Source organism: Callorhinus ursinus, unplaced genomic scaffold (genome assembly GCF_003265705.2).
Source record: "Callorhinus ursinus isolate GAN/ISIS: 27379988/994484 unplaced genomic scaffold, GSC_fseal_2.0 scaffold28, whole genome shotgun sequence".
NCBI classification, from domain to species: Eukaryota; Metazoa; Chordata; class Mammalia; order Carnivora; family Otariidae; genus Callorhinus; species Callorhinus ursinus.
The window spans coordinates 9682654-9703487 of record NW_027397090.1 but is presented as its reverse complement, the minus strand read 5'-3'; the positions used below and the strand labels follow the sequence as shown (position 1 = coordinate 9703487).

The 20834-nt window shown below is 42.0% G+C and overlaps 1 protein-coding gene across 1 annotated transcript in view; it reads left to right on the top strand.

Annotated features, from left to right (window-relative positions):
* Positions 1-160: 160 nt before the first annotated feature.
* ENTREP1 (endosomal transmembrane epsin interactor 1) overlaps positions 161-20834 on the top strand; it is a 61172-nt gene continuing 40498 nt past the window's right edge. The window contains exons 1-2 of the mRNA XM_025891354.2: positions 161-340; positions 9673-9729. Of these exons, the coding sequence (XP_025747139.2) occupies positions 257-340; positions 9673-9729 (141 nt within the window). The 5' untranslated portion in view covers positions 161-256. The remainder of the gene's footprint in view (positions 341-9672; positions 9730-20834) is intronic.

The following is a 20834-nucleotide window of genomic DNA, read 5'->3' as shown; positions in this document are numbered from 1 at the left end:
GCGGGCAGCAGCGCCGAGCCTGGGGCGGCGGCGGCGGCGGCGGCGGCTGGGGGGGCGGGGCCCCGGGGCCGCCCTGCCCCCCCCCGTGCGGCCTCGCTGCGCCGCCACCGCCGCCGCCGCGGGGGTGCTGGCAGCGCCGCCCGCGCTCTCCTCCCGCCGGGCCGCCGCCGCCGCCGCCGCCGCCCCAGGCTCGGCGCTGCTGCCCGCTCGTCCGTTGCTGTCGCTCGGGCTGCTGCAGCTGATCCTGGGATGCTGCATGGTGGCGCTGAGCTTCGGGGCGCTGTCGCTGAGCAGCTCCCCCCAGGTGAAGAACTCGTGTCCGTTCTGGGCCGGCTCCTCGGTGAGTGCCGCGCGCGCCCCGCTCCCCTGGACACGGCCCTTCGGGGGAGCAGGGGCCTCTGGCGGGTCTCCTCCACGGCCCCTGCATTGCGCCCCCCTCCCCCCACCCCAGGGCCGAGGTTGGGGAGCACAACCCCTAAAGCCAATTGAAGTTTTTGGAGGCGTTGAGGCTGGGCGGGGGAGAAAGGCTCAGAGAGAGTAGTATTTAGGGGTGAATTGGGTTGCATCTGGACAGTGTCTGTTCCTTGCACGCTAAAGGATTTTGTTGTTCCTGTCAAGTTAAAAGAATAAAATAGATTTCCAGCTCCGGGAGATTGGAAGAATGGGGGTGGATGGTAGGAAAGTAGGAGAAAAATGATTCAACTTCGGGCCGTTGAGTATTTACTTCTCTGAAAACGTCGGCGCGGGGAGGGTGAGCATTTGATCTGTTTTGTCCACTGAGGTAGCCACAGTGCCTGGCACATAGTAGATGTATTTGTGGGGTGATTGAAGTGGCAACTGGACTGGGGCACGCCATTTATTTTATTCCACTTGAAGGCACACGGAAATCTGAAATGTACCGGGTAGGATGGCTCCACTCTATCTGGGGACAAGTTCAAGAGGTAATGACAGGGTGTGTGCAAACCGCGCCTGTACCTGGTCATTAAAGGAAGGCCCTAAATTCCCACTTGATTATTGGAGCCAGGCAGGCTGCTGTGCAGAATTTCATTCTCAAGAACCCAAAGTTTCATTATGTATGAGCTCGCCAGAGCCTCAGGAGCAGGGGGCAGCTAATCTGAGATGTCTGCCCCCTGCAGCGACCTGGCCCTGCTTCCTCCAATGGGGAAGGTTGCTCTGGGGCACAAGGTGCCCAGCTTCTGGGGAAGGCTGCCTCCTAAAATGTCCTAGCGTCTAAGGCATCCAACCTCTTGAGCTTTGCTGGGGACTGAGAGACTTGGAAATAGGTCTTTGTGGAATGATTGTGGAAGATGGATATTTGAAAGTAAAGGACCTTTTTATGAAGTAACTAACTCTGAAAGTTTAAGTAAGATCCGTAATGAATGTATGGGCCAGTATACATAAAATTGTCCTTTTGCAGGTCCATGCATACCCAGATTCAAGACCAAATTTTAAGCATATAGGGAGAACTAATTGAACTCAAAGTAATCGTTTGAATAAGAACATCAAGAACATTAAGTACTGTGAGCCCGGCCTGGCATTTATACTTAAACTGATGCCAGTTTGCTCTCCTTTTGAAATACTTTGACGCTGGATGGTCTGACTGTGGAACAGCCTGTGCTGGGGAGTTCACGCTCTGTTCATCGTGTTTGGGGAAGCCCACCCTCCCGGCCCTGCCACTGGGCTCTCGGCAGGGATTAGATTCATTATGCTCCCTAGTCCACTCGTCAGACTAAATTCAGCCAAATGGTGGATGCATTTCATTTATCTAAATACCATGGACCAGAAGTGAATCTTGCATACATTTGTAGGGATTTCCCCTTTCTAAAATCACAATCTCTTGTCCTCTTAAAGAGAGCAAGTTTAGGATGATTTGAATCTATTTTTTTTTTCTCTTCTGAAATCAAAACCCCAAATCAGTGTACTACTGTGAATTATTTCAGAGGTGAATACACTTTAATGTCAGTCAAGCCACAGTTGGATTTGATGAAGTATATATAGCTAAAAAAAAAAAAGGGCCATCAGCCAGAAGATGATGGCTGTTCCTGGACCTGCTGGCTGGGCGTATCCTTGTTTTCTAGGACCCAGCAAAACAGAGCAGGGAAAGAATCAGTGACTTGGAACTAAATTCTTTTCTGTCGGGTTGTTTTCCACACCCCACCCCACCCCTCAGCTCTATATATGAACCTGCAATTGTTCATTATGCTTATTTTTTTGTGGCCCGTTTCTGAGGATGGCCACAGAATTTACAAAGTGACTGTAGAACCAACAGAAACTGCGTGTCCAGAATGACTGGGTAGTATTTGAGGATGACATTAGGCACCATGACCGTGGTGTTTTAGGAAAAAAGTTTCACCAGTAGCATATGCCTTTTGAATTTATGTACACGGGAGAGGCTTTTTGTTTGTTTGTTTTATGGGATATTTTGAATTTACTCAAACGTTGTTCAGTGAACCCTCCTATACCTTTCCCCAAGCTCCAATAATTGTTTCATCTCTGCCTCATCCCAGCTTTGCTGCTGGCTCTGTGTGTTCTGACAGTATCAGAAGGATGAGTGTTTTAAGCAGGGTAGGAATGAGTCCATCATGCTCCGTAGGCCATTTGTCAGGTCAACTTCCCACATTATTTTGAAGCAGATCTCAGACATCACACCATTTCATCTGTAAAGAGTTCAATATGTGTGCCATTTTTAAAAGAAAATCTTAAACAGAAAGAAGAAATAAACAGAATAGAGAGACAACATAGAAGTGACCAGGCAGGTCTTAAGAAACCACCCCCCTCCACTTTTCACATGTTATTATGAAAATTTTAAATCTCAGCATATGTAGAAAGAATAGTATAATGAACCCCTTTTTACCCATCATCCAGCTTCAATAGTTAATCAACACATGGCCACTGGCTCACCCACGCCCACTCCCCCTCCTGGATAATTTTAAGGCAACTCCCTGGTATCATAATTTCAGCCATGAAATATTTCAGTATGGATTTCTAAAAGAAAGCAGCTTAATAGACAAAGAAAGGGCTTAAGAGCACATTGTAATGTACTAATATAAAGATAGCTAAACTAAGGTTTTTGTGAGAAAAACTTAAAAATTATGACTGGAGGACGGCAGGGTTTTTTTTTAATAACAGCTTTATTGAGATATAATTCACATTCCATACAACTCACCTATTTAAGGCATGCAATTCAATGATTTTTGGTGAATTCGTGGAGATGCGCAACCATTGCTACAAACAATTTTAGAAAACTGTCATCACCCCAAAAAGAAACCCTGCACTCATTAGCAGTCACCCCCCATTTTCCCCCTGACCCTTTTATCCTTAGGCAACCACTGATGAATCTACTTTCTGGGTCTATGGATTATTCTGGACATTTCATATAGATGGAATCATCCAATAGTGGTCCTTTGTGACGGGCTCTTTTCACTTAGCATAATGTTTTCAAGGTTCTCTCAGATTATGGAGTGTGATTATGGTATACTTCATTCCTTCATTGCTGAATGAGATTCCACCATATGGACATACGATGTTTTATTTATCCCTCAGAAGTTTCGTTGGCATTTGAAACCAGGTAGTTGAGTCGTCGTGCCCATTTGTCTAAGGTTACTTTGGACTCACGTAGGAACACAGTGGTAGGATATCTTCATCTCCCAAGCTCTGAATGACCGTGATGTGCCTTAGTCTGCTCTAGCAATTAAATTGGCAAATCTTCTTTCAGCTTCAGTAAAAAATTTGCATTTATATTTGATACAAAATTAAATTCAAGGAACGGATATATTCATTAAAAAGACTTTTATTAACACAGTTTAAAAATCAAGAACGTTTTTCCGTATATACCTCTGTAAGTGTTCTCACATTGAGCCTGAGATTTGGAACCTTCCTTCACTTGTCTGGACCTTGAAGGTATTTTATCTATTTTACTATGTATTTAGGAATTAACAAGTCCTATAAAGAGTATTTTTCCATACTTTACATTCATACTGTCAGCAATTTGAAGGGAGTGTTTTTAACGTACTCATTGTTTTTGAGCATTCTGTGATCATTTATTTTCTTCCCGGTATTGGTTAATGGCTCAGTCTACTATTATTCCTGAAAGGCACGAAGCTAAGAGATTAGCCACTTTTAAAAGCATCCTGAAGTTTGACCCCAGGTGGGTGGCAGGAGGAGAATCTCCAAGACCATGTTCAGGTCATTTTGTCCTCATTTTTTATTTGGGGGCACATTTAGTTACTACCACACTGCACTGGATTAATGAAAGAGTTAGAGGATTGCATTGGTTTGTGTCTCCTCCTTCAAAAAACAAAATTCCTTATTCTGATGACATATACTTGGAAGATATTTCAGGCAAATGGTAGAGAACTGGTTTTTATTAATTTTTTGTTCTTCTCTGGGAGCCTTAACATCCTTAATATTATCTGCATACATCTCTGCTTTGAGTCACTGACCTAAACTCATGGTCCCCCCTCCCTTGAGTCTGTAATTCTTTGTCAAGATTCCAGTTCCCTATAAAGAGACAGACGTTGGTGAACCTTAAGGTAAACCTTTTTCTAAAAAATTGCAGTGATGAAATATAAAAAAGAATGAGTGGTTCAAAGGAGAAACTAACTAAAAAATTCTGAAGTCTCTACCAGTTAAACAACAGTAAGTACATTTTTTCTATCATGATCACCAAATACTACTTTAATATTTATGGGCTATTTTAAATATAATTTTTGTGATGATTTTATATTGATTTTCCTTGGTCCTTTATTTTACATGGCAGCAAAGTGACATTGATAAATTCTTGAGTAAGTCATTGAGCCTCTCAGCCTCATTTACCCATCTGTAAAATGGGTGCAATGATTCTTGCCTCAGAACTGACTTTGTGAGGGTGTAATTAGAGAACATATAGGAGAACTTGCTGCTGGGCCCTAGTACCAGGCCTGGCATATAGTAGAACTTCTATCAGTGTTTTTTAAACATCAAGGCAATATTTAATCCAAGCATGAAAAGGCCATTTTTTCCTGGGACGTTCTAATAACCATCATGTGTGCATTAGAAATATCCAGGTGCCCACTTCCTCGGTCTTTTAATGAATCATGCTAGACAGATAGGGAAGCATAATACATACCAACACACATGCACACACACATTTTTTTAAATTGCCACTGTAAAATCTGTAAGGCAAGATAGATGGTTGAGAAGTTTGACTATTGTGTGCTTAATTCATAAGGTAAACATGGTACATTTACAGCTTGGCTCTTTTTATCTCTATGTTCAGATATAGCAACTTTTGGCAAACAATCCAGAACATTTTTGCCCTAATGCATGTTCATGGATAGCAAAGGAAAAATAGGGCAGTAAAATAGTAAGCTTTTGATCTTAATAATTTGATTTTTAAGTTGGGAAATTAAGGCACATTAACCATGTATGGTGGGTAACAATGATTCTTGCGTGAAGTATCTTGGAATCCTTCTTTGCAATATCTTTGAGAAAAGAAAGGTCTCTGCTTTCTCCTATAAGCTACAAGGAATGGGTTACAAGTGAGTGAAACCAAAATTATAATAAATCTCATTATAATAATACAGAGATAACTTAGTGTTAGAAAATAGGTGCTTGCCTGTTCATTCAGGGCAAGTTTCATCTTGCACTGGGTGGAAAGAATGCTGATGAAGTTGCTTTTTGCTGTTGGTATACTCTTTTAGGAAGCACAAGAGTGAAAAATATATTTAGGCTGAAGTAGTCATCCCAGCAGGTTCATCCCCTATTTCTGATTTCATGCATTCAGTTATTCACCGTCCATTCATTCATTTGTTGACTCTGGCCATAACTAACTGAGTGACCCTAGGAGCCTCGAGTACTCACAGATCCAGTGGTAATCCAGTGGGATTACCAGTGAGTGTAAAATACAATCAAACAAGTAATAGCATTGTGGTGTAATGGATACGATGGAGAGCCAGTGTAAAGGGACCTTCTTGTCCGTTCTGATGGAGCTCCAGCTACTGTTGCCACCAAGGGGGATGGAGGTATTGAATGCTCTGCCTCCTTCTCCCCTTTCTCTGACCCTTCTTGCCATTTATCAATTCCCCCCAAGTCCCAGATGAAATGTGAGCATCTATTTCGTAAGTCATGAGCTCTTAAAAATTCATCCCCAGCTACAGCTCTTCTGTTCCACATTCCAGAGGATTCTAACTCTTCAGTCTCTGCCTCACCTCTCATAGGGTTCCATAAATGTTGTAGGGTTTAATTGGGCTTGAGGAATGGAGAAATTGAGTAGAAGTAGGTATATGCCTTTGTTGCCAGGTTTAGAACTGAGGTGGATGTAACTACAACTCCCACCTGCAACTGGAATCTAATTTCTTAAAGCATCCCTGTAAAGAAAGGTGATTTACAAAAATCCTGTTGGGATTTAATGTGAGTGTGTGCTGAGTCTATAAAACAACTCAAATGGAAATTTATTACCTTTAAATATTTTGCTTTACAATCGATGAACGTGGTATATGTTGATTTGAGTCTTCATTTAATACTGCTTAATAAGGTTTATATTTTAATAAGGTTAATAAGATTTATATTTCTTCCTACTGGGTCTTAAGTATCTTTAAGGTCATATGTATTTTGAGATTATTGATATTTATTATTTGTCAAATACGTTTTGTACATATTTTTTAAATTATGGTTTAAGTTCATTGTTTATATATGCAAAATCTCCTCTCAAAAAACAATAAAGATAGGTTAGTCCCTTTATCCCAGAGACCCTTAATTTTAAATGACAACTATATCTGTCATGACCTATTAAATATATGAATATATATATGTATATATTTATCCCTCTCACCTTAGCAACCCTATTCCTGGGATTTTGTCCAACAGAAATAAAAAGCACTTGTTTTTAGGCATTATTTGGCCATGGATGGTTACCATAGCATTAATTGTGAAGGCAAAAAAATGGAAGTAGATAGACTATCAATGAACATGAAAATGACTGAATGCATTGGGGAAACCGTACAGAGGAATATTATGTAGCTATTAAACCGAAGTGAATGAGAGCCATTCCAGTGGACATGAAGAGATTCCCTTGAGGTATTTATTGAGAAAGAAAAAGAAGAGAAGGAAAGTATCTTTTATGACCCATTTTTTATAAAAGTTTACCTCTGTGCATGTGTATATGTGCATATGGACATATTTGTCTAGTAATAAGAATTTAAAGAAAAATATGTATATGTGTAAAATATGTAAACACACCAAATTGTTGATGTGGGTGAGGGTGGGGTGATGTGGCTGGTGGGGGAGGTAGAAAGTATAGATGAAGTCTCTCGCTATTTTTATGGGCATTTATGGGCTGGGCTGGGCACCTCATTTTAACAATAATATTGTTTTGGTGGGAAAAATGTGTTCCAAAAAGCTGAACCACAGGGCTCTGTATTAAGGAAGACAGGTGGTCTAAATATCAAACACTACCTGGTAATTCACATCATATTTATATTTTAGTGAAGTGGGCAGTTTGTGTTTCCCTCAAGGGCAGTCAAACGTTTCAGTTACGTTTTTCCAAAGATGGTTCATTTCCTCAGCTAAGTCCAGTAAGCAGCAGGGCGGGCAGGCAGGGAGCACACACCCATGTGGGCACACACACATACACACGTGCACACACGAAGACTGAACACGCACACACACGTGCGAGCGATCCGTGCCCACGCACAGCCTGCAGGTGGAGCCAGCGCTGGATTGAAAGGAATCCGGAGGAATCTGTATCATCACAGCAGGATAAACTTTTGAGTTAGAAGAGAGCCAGACATGGTTTCCTCCACTTACCACATCTCTAAGGAAACGAGAGTGAGGACCAGAACAGTGATCTGACTTGGCCAAGGTTGCGTAGTTACTTAGAAGCCTGGTGGGGAACCTGGACCCCAAGGTCTCATGGATTTCACGTTCCAATTTGTAAAGTAGATGCGGCCACATGCAGACACATGCCCTGCGTATCTCCAGGCGGAAATCATTCAGAATGAAGAAAGAGCCTACTGAATTTAAGATGATTGCAAGGATCTAGTGCCTGGTGGGCAGGCAGCTGATAGTCTGTTTAAACATACATGGGATACAAGGATCTGCTGCCTATCTGCCCATATGTGCTTTCTGGTTCTTGATATAAGTGGGTAGACATGTCCTCTGCTGGTTTGACATTGTGGCATGATTTACTCTCAGCCAGTAAATGGAGAACGGAGGGCATGGTAGCAGGCCTGTGAGCTTGGAATCTAAAGTAACACTAAAATCCCTATTGATTTGTAGTTGATAAACACTAATTGTGAACTGTACATTTGAGGGATTTTGGTAAAAAGTGCACATAAAGGAAAACCCTCATAACAGCATTGAGCAGATGCATGCACACTGTTTCACAAAGGAAAATGAGCTCCAGTGACATGACAACGTCCCTGAGCTGAAGAAGCACTTGGATTGTTCTTTCCCAACGGCTTAGTGAACTGGGATATCCAGAGGGCTGATGGTGATTTCCAGTTTACATTTTGGCCAAATGCTGATTCTTCTTTACCAAGGATTTTAGATTGTTGTTTATCGAAGAGTCTTTTTGCAGTGTGAGACTTTTTTCACTGTAATCCCTCCCCTCTTTGTGGAATCAAGGCTCAGGAACATTATTGGTTGCCAGTCATATGACAGGCGCCAGGTTGGGACCCGAAGATTGGGAGACAAGGTAGGAGTTCACAGTCGGTGGGCAAGGCAGAGATGCACCTCTCAAGTTATTAGGACAGAGAGTGTTTTGGGGGGAACATTGTGTAGAGGGCTTCCCAGAGTGTGCCAGGAGTGTGGGGTGGTGGGATCTGTGAAGGCTTCTCGGAGGAGGTGACTGCTAGTCAGGACCTTGCAGGATGCATAGTAGTTCTCAGGCAGCTATGAGGGGAGCTGGGAGGAGAAGACACTAGTCAAGAGAAGCACAGAGCCCTGCAGCATCTGCCAACCTAATGGGGGACAGGTGTACTGGGGAGGAAGCTAGGTGGGGGGACGGGCAGGGGTGCATAGAAACCAGGGTTGAGAAGTGGGCAGAGGAGGATCCTGAGAGACCTTGTGTACCACTTCAGGGAGTTTACTTGTCCCACAAAGGATGGGTACCCACCTTACGAAGGGAGGGATGCAGCCACGCATATGTCATATGAGGCTGTCAATGGCAACAGGTTAGGTGCCCTGGGGCAGGGAGCTTGGATCAACAATACTGATTCCTTCACTGACTGGAAGGATAGGCTACTCTCTTTGTGTTCTTTTTTTTTTTTTTTTTTTAAGATTTTATTTGTTTATCTGAGAGAGAGAGAGAGAGAGCACGAACAGGGGGAGGGGCAGAGGGACATTCAGGCTCCTCACTGAGTAGGGAGCCCGAAGTGGGGCTCGATCCCAGGACCCCGAGATCACGACCCCAGCCGAAGGCAGATGCTCAATGGACTGAGCCTCCCAGGTACCCCTCTTTGTGTGTTCTTAACTGACCTTAAGAAAAAACGTACACAGTCAATAAAAAAGTTTTGGGGGCCTTGGGGAAAGGAGAGTCCAAAGTGGTCTACCAGGGCTCATGTAATATGAGCAGGAATATTAAAAGGCTTTGAAATTTCAGGTTTTTTTTGGAAAAAAAATACTTATGAGACTAGGATTAGTTTATTGGAATTGGTCCCTCTCCTAGATTTATGATACTGTTTATCCTTCTAGGTGATACTCTCTGGAATCATAGGATTAACAACTTGGAAACGGCCTATGATACTCCTGGTATGTACTGATCTCATAAATTGTTACCCTTTGTAAAATGTGCTATGTGAGAAGTCTGTTGGAATCAACCACTGAAGAAATACTGAAGCTTTCTTCTTCATTAAAAAAAGAAGCTCACAATGGATACTGTTAGAAATCAGTAAAGCGAGATGATAATTTTGTCAGTTTTCTGATTCATTTTAAACTTCTTATGTACCCAACGTGTTTCTAGTTCCAGGATTAGATCTACTGTAAAGATGTATTTTTAAAAATCGGTTTGCTATGGACATTTTTAAATATACTAAAGCAAAGGGAATAATACAATGAATTCCCTACACCCATCACCCGGCTTCAGCAACTACCAACTCAGCCAAACTTGTTCAGCTAGACCCTCACCCATTCCTCTGCTCCCTGCATTCTTTTTCCCTGAATATTCCTTTGAAGTAAATCTTAGGTATTAAATCATGAATACATAATTTTTTATTATTATCATGCTTTGGTTGGACAACCTCAGAGTTTCATGACTTAGGCTCTCTATATTCTCTCTTTATCACACATCTATCATATTTTCATGGTAATAAAGACATATTGGTAACTTTATCCTTTTCTTTTTTTTAGTTTTTGAGGTAAACTACACATAATTATAAAGTTAACCTGTTTTGAAGTTCACAATTCAATGACATTTAGTAACATTCCCAATATTTTTTTTGTTTTGATTTGCTATGTCCTTTTATTTGCTACTATAAAAAATAGACAATTGCCAGTGGAATTGCCAGCTTTCAAGGATGAAGTAGAAGGTCTGACAAATGTGGTTTGAAGTACATATAATGGAAAAAATTTTTTTCTATATAACGTCTCTTCTGATTTTTCTCCCATCCATTTTGAAATAGGGTTAAATAGGGCGCCTGGGTGGCTCAGTTGGTTAAGCGACTGCCTTGGGCTCAGGTCATGATCCTGGAGTCCTGGGATTGAGCTCCACATTGGGCTCCCTGCTCAGCAGGGGGTCTGCTTCTCCCTCTGACCCTCCCCCGTCTCATGCTCTCTCTCTATCTCATTCTCTCTCTCAAATAAATAAATAAAATTTTTTTTAAAAAAAGAAATAGGGTTAAATAATTTTCTAAAACCATTTTGTGTATATACTTAAGAGTTCATCTTAAACAGACCACTGTTTGCTGGGTGGTGGGTAATAAATACAAAACTAGCTAAATTCTTAAATGCCCACAAGACAATTTAGGCAACATTTTAGAAGTCCATCATTTATGGCATTTGGTGAAACTCTGTTAATATTTCTGGCAGGAGTAAATTATTGGTGCAGCATTTTAATCTACAAGATAGCAGGGTAGGAGAAAATGAGGCTTCAGATGAGTTTTATGGAATGTGTTATGAGTGGCTGAGGTCTGTTTTGCAACAATTCTCTAGAAAAATGTTGGATGGTGTCCAATGTTTATACTAATATTTGGCTATAGGAGTCATTTTTGTCCTGATTTTTCCATTGGGTCAATATTGAAATGCTCAGTAATACAAACCTCAGGTATTTAAATTAAAATCAGAAAATCCCTAAAGCTATTTGTACTTTTAAGATTCCAAATGGTGAGAAGAATATGAGCGTGTGTTCTGGGTAGAGGTTTAGAAGGTGGACCTTTTAAGACATTTATTTCTCTAACATTGTTTTCTTTTGGAAAGGTGCCTCATAGATTTATTATGTGAGCTCAAACAACTATAAATGAAAATGACCTTAATAGAGATGTATCTTTATTATTATGCCTTTAGATTTATTTCTCATCTTTGTTGATAAGTACAGGTACAACTTTGTCAAAGTTATAACCAGTTTGTATGTACCATGTTGTGCTCTGCTTTTTCTGCTTAATATTACATTAATTACATCCATATCAGTAAATATTACGTTTCCATATACAAGGAGTCCACATCCCTGCCTGAATGGCATTCTGTCATAGTTCTGTATTACCATCAGTTATAAGCCTGTTAGACACATGGGCTTCTACATTTCAACTGTTAAGAATTACGTATTTAGAAGTATTTAGAATCAAGAAGTATTTAGAATCAAGTAGAGATTGTTTTGAAATGTTAATTAACATCGACTTATAAAGAAGATAAATTAGTTGATAGGAATTATACAAGGGCAAACTTCCCGGGTATATCAGTAGATCATTCGAACCTTATTCAACTTCATAAGTGAAAAATCCTCAGTTCATGTGAATCTTAATAATATTCTGTTATAACTTGTGCCATGTGCCTTTGTTATGTTAAAAAATAAAAATAAAATCATGTGATGTTATGAAAGAAACTGGATATGCCAGTCAGACACTCCTGATCTGAGTACCAGCTCATCCCCTTTAGAGCTGTGTAATGTACAAGCCACTTGACTTTCCTGAGTGTAGTTTTCTTTTCTGAACGGAGGGGATAATCTAGTGACACCAAGGGGTAGGTCTGACTGCCCCTAATCCTCCCCATGATGGCTGCTTCACTTTTTCTTTGGCTTCCCCCAGACCCCTTCCTGAGTTTAGGGAATGTGCCTTTGGATGATTCTGGGTGGGAGGTCACATTTCATCAGAGAGCCAGGAGGCCCTGTGGGTCTGTGTTCCCGCAGACGGGGGCTTGGCTGGTGAGTTCCAGCCTTTCTCCCCTTCATGTCCTATACTCTACCCAGAGGGGCACCTTCTGACTGGGACACAGCCAGGCTGTCTTAACCAACTTGGGACCGTCTTCCCCTAGCTCTTTCCTTGGCTGGCTCCTTTTCTTCTGGGCCTCAGCTCAGCAGTTGCTTCCTGAAGGAGACCTTCCCTGACCATCCAGTGATAGTGGCCCAGCATCCCTGCCTCTCAACATGTCCCAGCACTGACTTTTGGCTTCACAGTCTGTAATTAGCTTGTGTGCCGTTTGTATACTACTTGCTTGTCTGTATCCCCACCGTAGATAGTTGTATGAAGAAAGGGGTCTTGTCCGTCTTCTTCACCCTGGGTCCCCAGGAACAGTGTGCTCGATACACATCCGTTGTTGACTGTGAAGTTGATTTGGCAGCCAACGAGAAATTTAGGTCCTAGGTTCTCGATGTTTCTTTTTTACTTCTGTCTTAAATTTCTCTCACTTGTTTTTGTCCTCTAGAGTGTTGTTTTCTTCCGCTTTTTACTTCGGAGTGGTTAGGGAGTGTATGGGTAGTAGAGGTTGGGAGGAGGCAGGTTGGTCTTTCCAGGGCCCTTTGAGAGGCAAGCTGTCCTCATTTTGAGTTGTTGGGTGCACAGTCATCTAGAACACTTGACTACTTCCTTTTGAAAACTGTTTATATTTGTGCTCCTTCTTTTGTGATTGTTTCAGTGATTACATTCGGTTTTATACTGGTGTGAACAAAGAAGGCTCATTCTGACCCAATTCCTTCAAATTCAAGTTTTCATGGAAACTCGGAGTTGGAAGTGTTCATTTACCGAGTCTTCTTCCTTATACCGATTAAATACTCATGTGTCCAGAACAAAAATAATAATCTTGGAACATCATTTATAAACATTTATAGCTATTTTTGACTATGACTAGGATCAAGCTAGGGCATGTGCACACACACATGATTTCAGGTTGTGTGTTTTCTATCAAAAACAAACATTTTTCATTTTTAAAGAGTGTTCTTATTTCTTCAAGGTATCTCCTTTTTCATTCTAATAAAATGGTTTATAAGTTTTTAGCAATTACAGACTCTGTGCTGGGAGTGACCTCAAAGATTATCCTGTCTTGTCTCGGCACTTCAGTTAAAAAGTGGAATAGTCTTAATAAGATGTTTTTCTTTGGTGGTCCATTTGGTAAGAATTCCCACCGTGAAAGCCTAGCCAGACTTGCGGCCTATAATTTTGGTTATGAAGAGGTCATTTGGACTACTTTTCTTGTCAGTTTGGAAGAGATGGGGTGAATATAACCTTAAAGCTGATAAAGAGATCACTTTATTCTTTAACATCAAGAATGAAGGTATTTCCTCAGTGATGTTCTTGGGTCACATATGTGGTTTGTTCTCAACTGTGGGCCATGGGGATTTGCACCCTAGACTGAGAATAGAAGAGGTAAATGAACAGGATACTTAAAAAAAATGATCCATCAGTTTCTCTTCTAACTTCAAGATTATGGAATTTAGGGTAAAACTTCATTACCCAAAAAGAGACTAAAAAATGGTTTCGGTAAGATATACAGACATTCTGTCCTCTTGTCTAACTGTCCAGACAAGCTAGGCCAGCAAAGATGGTTCTGCTCCACAAAGCCATTTGGGGATCCGGGGTCTTTCCATCTTATTGTGCCTTGAAGGGAGAGTCATGGATCACCCAGACACTGTCAAGAGATTGAGGAATTAGCCCACCAGATAGTCAGAAATAGTTGTAGGTGGCTTAGCTGCAAGAGAGATGGTGGCGCTTTCATTTCTGAGGGGTCAGAAGATCTGCAGGCAGTTTAGGGATCTGTACGTTTATAAAATGAGGTCTGCAGCTCTGGCTTTGTGCATTCTGGTTCTTTCAAGTATATTTCCTGGTTGTCAAAAATTTGGAATGAGCCTTGGTTTGAGAGTTCAAGAAACCTGCATTTTAATGCTGACACATTACCACTAGTTATTGGTGACCTTGGGGAAGTCTCTTGGGTTCTGCATCTGTAAAATGATGAACTTACATCAGAGCAATCTTTTAAGAGTCCTTTAGCTCTCATTGTGTAGGTTTCCAGAATCCTTGTTAGTGACCCGGAGGGTGTTTTAACTTTAGATGGTTGTTTTCAACAGGCTATTAAAAGCTCCCTGTGTATAAATACTATGATTATTTCACTCTTGGTTTTTTTAAGGTATAAAAATAGATGGCTGTTCTCCCTCTTCAGAATAATTAATAATACTCTATTGCACGCATATAATGCTTAAGAGTTTATATCTTTAGTCATGTGGTTTATATGGCAGGTGTTTTTCCTGTTTTATAGATAAGGGGCCAGTGGCTCAGGAGTGAACCAGCTTGTCCAGTTCACAAACACATGAACTATTATTAGAAAGAACCGGGGACGTTGACTCCCAGTCCAGTGCTCCTTTCCTGGTACCATTCCTCTGCCTCCTCCATTAGCAAATTCCTAGGTACTTCTCTGTGCTCAGAGAAGTGTGTGTGTGTGTGTGTGTGTGTGTAATTTAAATTAATTATTTTCTTATTTGTGACTCTCCAATTCTTTTTCAAGTTTTAAAGTGGCAAGTTTAAGGGTATGTGCTATGGTGAGTGCTGTGAATTGTGTGAGACTGTTGAATCACAGACCTGTCCCTCTGAAACAAATAATACCTTATATGTTAAAAAAAAAACAGAAGAAGATAGCAGGAGGGGAAGAATGAAGGGGGGAAAATCGGAGGGGGAGACGAACCAGGAGAGACTATGGACTCTGAGAAGCAAACTGAGGGTTCTAGAGGGGAGGGGTGTGGGGGGATGGGTTAGCCTGGTGATGGGTATTAAAGAGGGCACGTTCTGCATGGAGCACTGGGTGTTATGCACAAACAATGAATCATGGAACACTACATCAAACACTAATGATGTAATGTATGGTGATTAACATAACATAATAATAAAAAAAATAAAGTGGCAAGTTTATCCTTGATTGAAAAGGGCAAGTGGCAGAATTGAACAAGGCAACAGGAGAGTCAGCTTTGAGTCTTAATCCTGCCACTTGCCATCAGTGAGCAGCCAAGGAAATTATCTGATCAGTTTCCTCATCTGTACAATGGGGATGCACCCATCTCTCAGGATTGTGGGCAGGGATGCATGTCGAAACTGTAAAATGAGGGCGCCTGGGTGGCTCGGTTGGTTGGATGTCTGCCTTCGACTCAGGTCATGATCTCAAGGTTCTGGGATCGGGTCCCACATCGGGCTCCCTGCTCAGCGGGAAGCCTGCTTCTCCCTCTCCCACTCCCCCTGCTTGTGTTCCCTCTCCCGCTGTGTCTCTCTCTGTCAAATAAATAAATAAAATATTTTTTAAAAAAAGAAACTGTAAAATGTGAAATGGGATCTAAGGTCAGGCAAGCACATTATGACTCATTTTCATCAGCCATTGAGAAGATCTTCGAGAGGAGATTTGGTCTCTCAGTTTGGTGTGTCATTAGGTAACCTCTAGCAGCAGAATATGCAGGTAGGCATCGTTAAAGCACCCTGGGCTGCGCTCGGGTTTATCAGTGACCACAGTGAGCCTGGCCTGCTGACAACAGAACTTCCATTTCCCTCGTCTGATCACCGGCTCTTCAAAACCATGCATTGGGTAAGAAGCTGGCATCCTCAGGAACTGGAAGGGCTTTGGGTGGTGGCCCATCCCTGGGCAGAATGAAAGCCTGAGCAATTCCTTGCTTTGCAAACCGGCCTCAGCCAACTGGGCATGCGCTCATTAGCAGCTTTAGTTTGTCAGCGGCAGGTAATTGTCAAAGCTTTGAGGTAACCTTCCTGCCAAGTCAGTTATTACAATGCAAGTGAGCCTCAGGCCCAATTCTGCTACACATGCACACACTTATTAGCCAACAGACAAAACAATTGTTCATGTGCTCTGTTCTGTAAGCCTAAAGGGTAGAGGGCGAAGATTCTTACTGAGCTTACAGAACAGTGTGAACAATTCTTTACCTCTAGTTTTTGTTGCACCCATTTGTGTTGAAAACCATTGCTTATGGCCCGAAATTCTGCTGATGAAAAAGTTTATTGGATCTCCCGCAGTAAGGGAGGACACCTCCTTGCCCGTAGTTCTCAGGTGAAGGGGTGAATCACAGAGAGCATACTTATAGGGTTGGAGGACCCCTGCTGGGGGATTGTAAGGCGAGCTTGGCAAGATAAGGAATTGATAGGGTTTGGGCAAAAAGCTTATGACAAAATAGCTTTGGATTGGTGGGCGAATGGAGGGGAGGGCCTGGAAGCAAGATCTGGTGAGTAAGCTGTTGGGTTTTGTAAACTATTTTAGTTAGCTCACAGTCTTACATTTGAGGAACAAATATTTCCCGGGGCAAGTAGCTAGGTTATCTTTGCTTGTTCTCAGTATTGTTTACTATGGGGTCAGAAAAGTATGGCCAGCCGCAGAATTGATTAACGTTGGGACAGGAAATTATGTTGGTTTTCATCCTTACCACAAATTTCACGGAGTACCCATTTTTAACATCCATTGTGCAAATTAGACAAACTAAGAGTTTCATCAGTTGGACAACTCATTTCCACAATCCCTCTGCTAATTTAACAAAGCCACTTGGTTGTTGCTGAGGGATGAAACCAAAGGAAGCTTCTGGAGTATGGCCTGTCTCATAAATGCTGGTTGATTATCCTGGAATTTAAATTGCTGACCGTCCTTAGGGTGTTATGTGGACCAACTGATATGTACGTAGTATTGCACTGTCTGTGCTGCAGTATGTCAAAATGCCTTGCAGACACTGGTGGTAGGTGAGTGTCTGGGTTACGGAAGGGAGCCCTCCAACCAGCCCTGCATCTGGGCTCTCTGGGCCCCACAGCCTAGGGGGATCCATTTCTGATATGCGCTGTCAGAGAACTGCAGGAACCATGAGTGATTTGGGGCAGGAGGGGAGTCCATTTTGAATTGGCGAGCGTCTTAAAATCGATACAGTCATGTGGAAAGTTATAATGTGTACGGCATCTCTTGCGTGTGTGTGTGCGTGTGTGTGTGTGTTTAAACCTGGGGGATCTATACTTACGTGTACGTAGTCACTTGGACAATTTCTGAAAGGATATAGAGGAGACTGTTTATAGTGGGCATTTCTGTTGAGTGTGTCGTGTGAGCAGAAAGGGGAAGGAGGGAGACTTGGACTTCCCACTTTACATCTGGAGAGGACATGCGTTGTGTTGTGGGACCAAGAGACTGCTTTGGTTTCCTTGTTTTGTTTAGGTTTGGTGGCCAGCCTCTGTGTATCAGAACTCTCTTTTGGGGTTTCGTTTATTGGCCTTTGTGTGAATCTCGGGGGGAGGCAGCGATGGAAGCTTCTGAGGCCAGATGCTAACACATCTGGATGCCAAGATGTGAGCCTGCTGACCTCCACTCTGCCCAGGATTCTGAAGCTGGAGTCACTGATGCCAAACAGGCCAGGCAACTTAGACTTCCTTAGGCAGAAGAGGCAACCGGTGTCCAAGGCTGGCCACCAAGGACGTGGCTTTCCTGGGGCATGACCTTGGTAGAGGTGCCAGCGCCCATCTTCCCTTGGCTCCTTCCCAGGTTTCTGAGCCTGGTTCCTGGGGATTCTGTGAGCTACCTGATAGCCCTGCAAGAAATTCCTTTTCTGTTTAAATAGCCTGAGTTGGTTTCCGTTGTTCATAACATAATCAAGAACTCTGCTGTAGGACCGTGATTTTTCTCTTCTATGACTGTTACTTCTATAACAATTAAAAAAAAAACAATTCAAAAATGAATGAAAGGGATTCATCTTAAATATTTGTTCACTTATGGTAACTCAGGTGAAAAACACAAGTCCAGTGGGTGCTCAAATTACATTAATTAATGGTGAGTGCTTGGTGTTGGGTGTCAGGCCTGGGATGGTGGCAGAATCGGGTTTTACTAGATGTAATTTCTTAATGAGGAAACCAAAGGGTGCCCTTGTGGAGTTCTTTAATGAAAAAAAATAGCATAATTTATAAGTGGACATTGTCTTTTAGCAGGTATCCTGCAAGTTGATGGAGACAAAAGAGTAGAGATTTGAGTCAAAATTGGATGTGAGCTGGGTCCTCTAATTGCACGATTTAGGGCATAATAAATAAATCACTTCTCTGAGACTGTCTTCTATTTATTTTATGTCTATATCCACAAAATATAGTTATAAGTGATATATATGCAGATTATATATATTAAACACGTATATGGCATATACGTTGTATATATTTATCAAACCTGTATATGTTATAAATACATACACACTATATGTATATATATATGACATACACATACATTACACGTATTTTTATATATATGTATATATACATATATCAAACATACCACTGTGACATGGTGACATTTGATCATTTACTAAATGCCTTTTAAGAGGAAGAAAACATTTTTTATTTAAGGAGCTCATTAGCAGCCTTATTCTTATTAAAAATAGTCATTAGATCTCTGTACATTTCTCCAAGCACCCAAACCTGAGCACAGTCCCCAAATTAGCTATTTTAAACTCTTTCTGATTTTAGTGCCCTGATGATTGTCTCCATCCTAAAGATGAGGGATTCATAACATTCTCTCCCATTTATCCTCTCTTGTTTTGTTTTGTTTTTGAAATAATTTTTATTTCTCCTCTTGGTGACGTTACAATTTTAAATAATTTTTATAAACTTGTTTCTCAATTCATCAACTTTGGATAGTATCTTTTGACTTTTTTTTTAAGATTTTATTTATTTATTTGACAGAGAGAGACACAACGAGAGAGGGAACACAAGCAGGGGGAGTGGGAGAGAGAGAAGCAGGCTTCCCGCCGAGCAGGGAGCCCGATGCGGGGCTCGATCCCAGGACCCCGGGATCATGACCTGAGCCGAAGGCAGACGCTTAACGACTGAGCCACCCAGGCGCCCCTTGACTCTGTTTTGTTTTTTTTTTTTATGTTATGTTAGTCATCATACATTACATCATTAGTTTTTTATGTGGTGATCCATGATCCATTGTTTCCGTATAACACCCAGTGCTCCACGCAGAACGTGCCCTCTTTAATACCCATCACCGGGCTAACCCATCCCCCCACCCCCCTCCCCTCTAGAACCCTCAGTTTGTTTCTCAGAGGCCATCGTCTCTCATGGTTCGCCTCCCCCTCCGATTCCCCCCTTCATGTTTCCCTTCCTTCTCCTAATGTCCTCCACACTATTCCTGATGTTTCACAAATAAGTGAAACCATCTGATAATTGACTTTCTCTGCTTGACTTATTTCACTTAGCATCATCTCCTCCAGTCCCATCCATGTGGATGCAAAAGTTGGGTATTCGTCCTTTCTGATGGCTGAGTAATATTCCATTGTATATATGGACCACATCTTCTTTATCCATTCATCTGTTGAAGGGCATCTCGGCTCTTTCCAGTTTGGCTATTGCGGACATTGCTGCTATGAACATTGGGGTGCATGCGGCCCTTGTTTTCACTACATCTGTGTCTTTGGGGTAAATACCCAGAAGTGCAATTGCTGGGTCATAGGGAGCTCTATTTTTAATTTTCTGAGGCACCTCCACACTGTTTTCCAAAGTGGCTGTACCAACTTGCATTCCCACCGACACTCCCTTGACTCTTTTTTATAAGACAAAGAAATTAGCCTTTAAATGTACTTTTTTCCTCCTTCTTCCTCCTTCTGATCGTAAAACCATTACTTTTATATTATGTGTTTTAACATTTACATCTTGCTTTTAAACTGTATTATACCATTCAAATTTTGTCCATAAATCGTTTCTAAAATAGTGAAAATCACAATAGCATTTACAGTATTTTCACTATGTGAATGTGATTGTAATAGGATATGAGAATTAGAGTCTTTATTAAAAATTTTTTTTTTAAAGATTTTATTTATTTGAGAGAGGGGGGAAGGGGCAGAGGGAGAAGGAGAGGGATAAGCAGACTCCTCGCTGAGCAGGGACCTTGACTCTGGGCTCAATCCCAGGGCTCTATGCAAGGACCCTGAGATCGTGCCCTGAGCCGAAGTCAGACCTTAATTGACTGAGCCCCCAAGGCATCCTTGGATTCTTTCTTCTCAGATTCACCTGGGGCTGCAGTACTTGAAGCAGATACCAACAGCTCCCACATTCCAGCTTTAGACTGTTGAAGCAGGACTTGTAAGCTTCTGGGTGAAAACCAGTTCTGCAACCCTTAGCTGATCTCCATCCCCCAGCCTATAAAAAGATTAGGGATTAAAGAGACAAATGGTTTGGAGAAAGTTACAGAATTGCTGTGGCATTTTGAGTCCAGCTCTGCGTGGGGGAGGGAATGAGTGCTCAACGATAAGCACTTGGAGAACCTGATACTGTCCGTTGGTTGACTGGACTGGTGTCAGGCGCTTGCCTGGGGAATTTTAAAGGGCCCGTTGGAGTGCCTTGTGGCCTCAGAGTTAAAGACTACTGTTGGGAAGTCATTGTACTTTCCCAGACCAAGACCAAGTGGGGAGAGGCTGGGCCTGCACTGCCGGA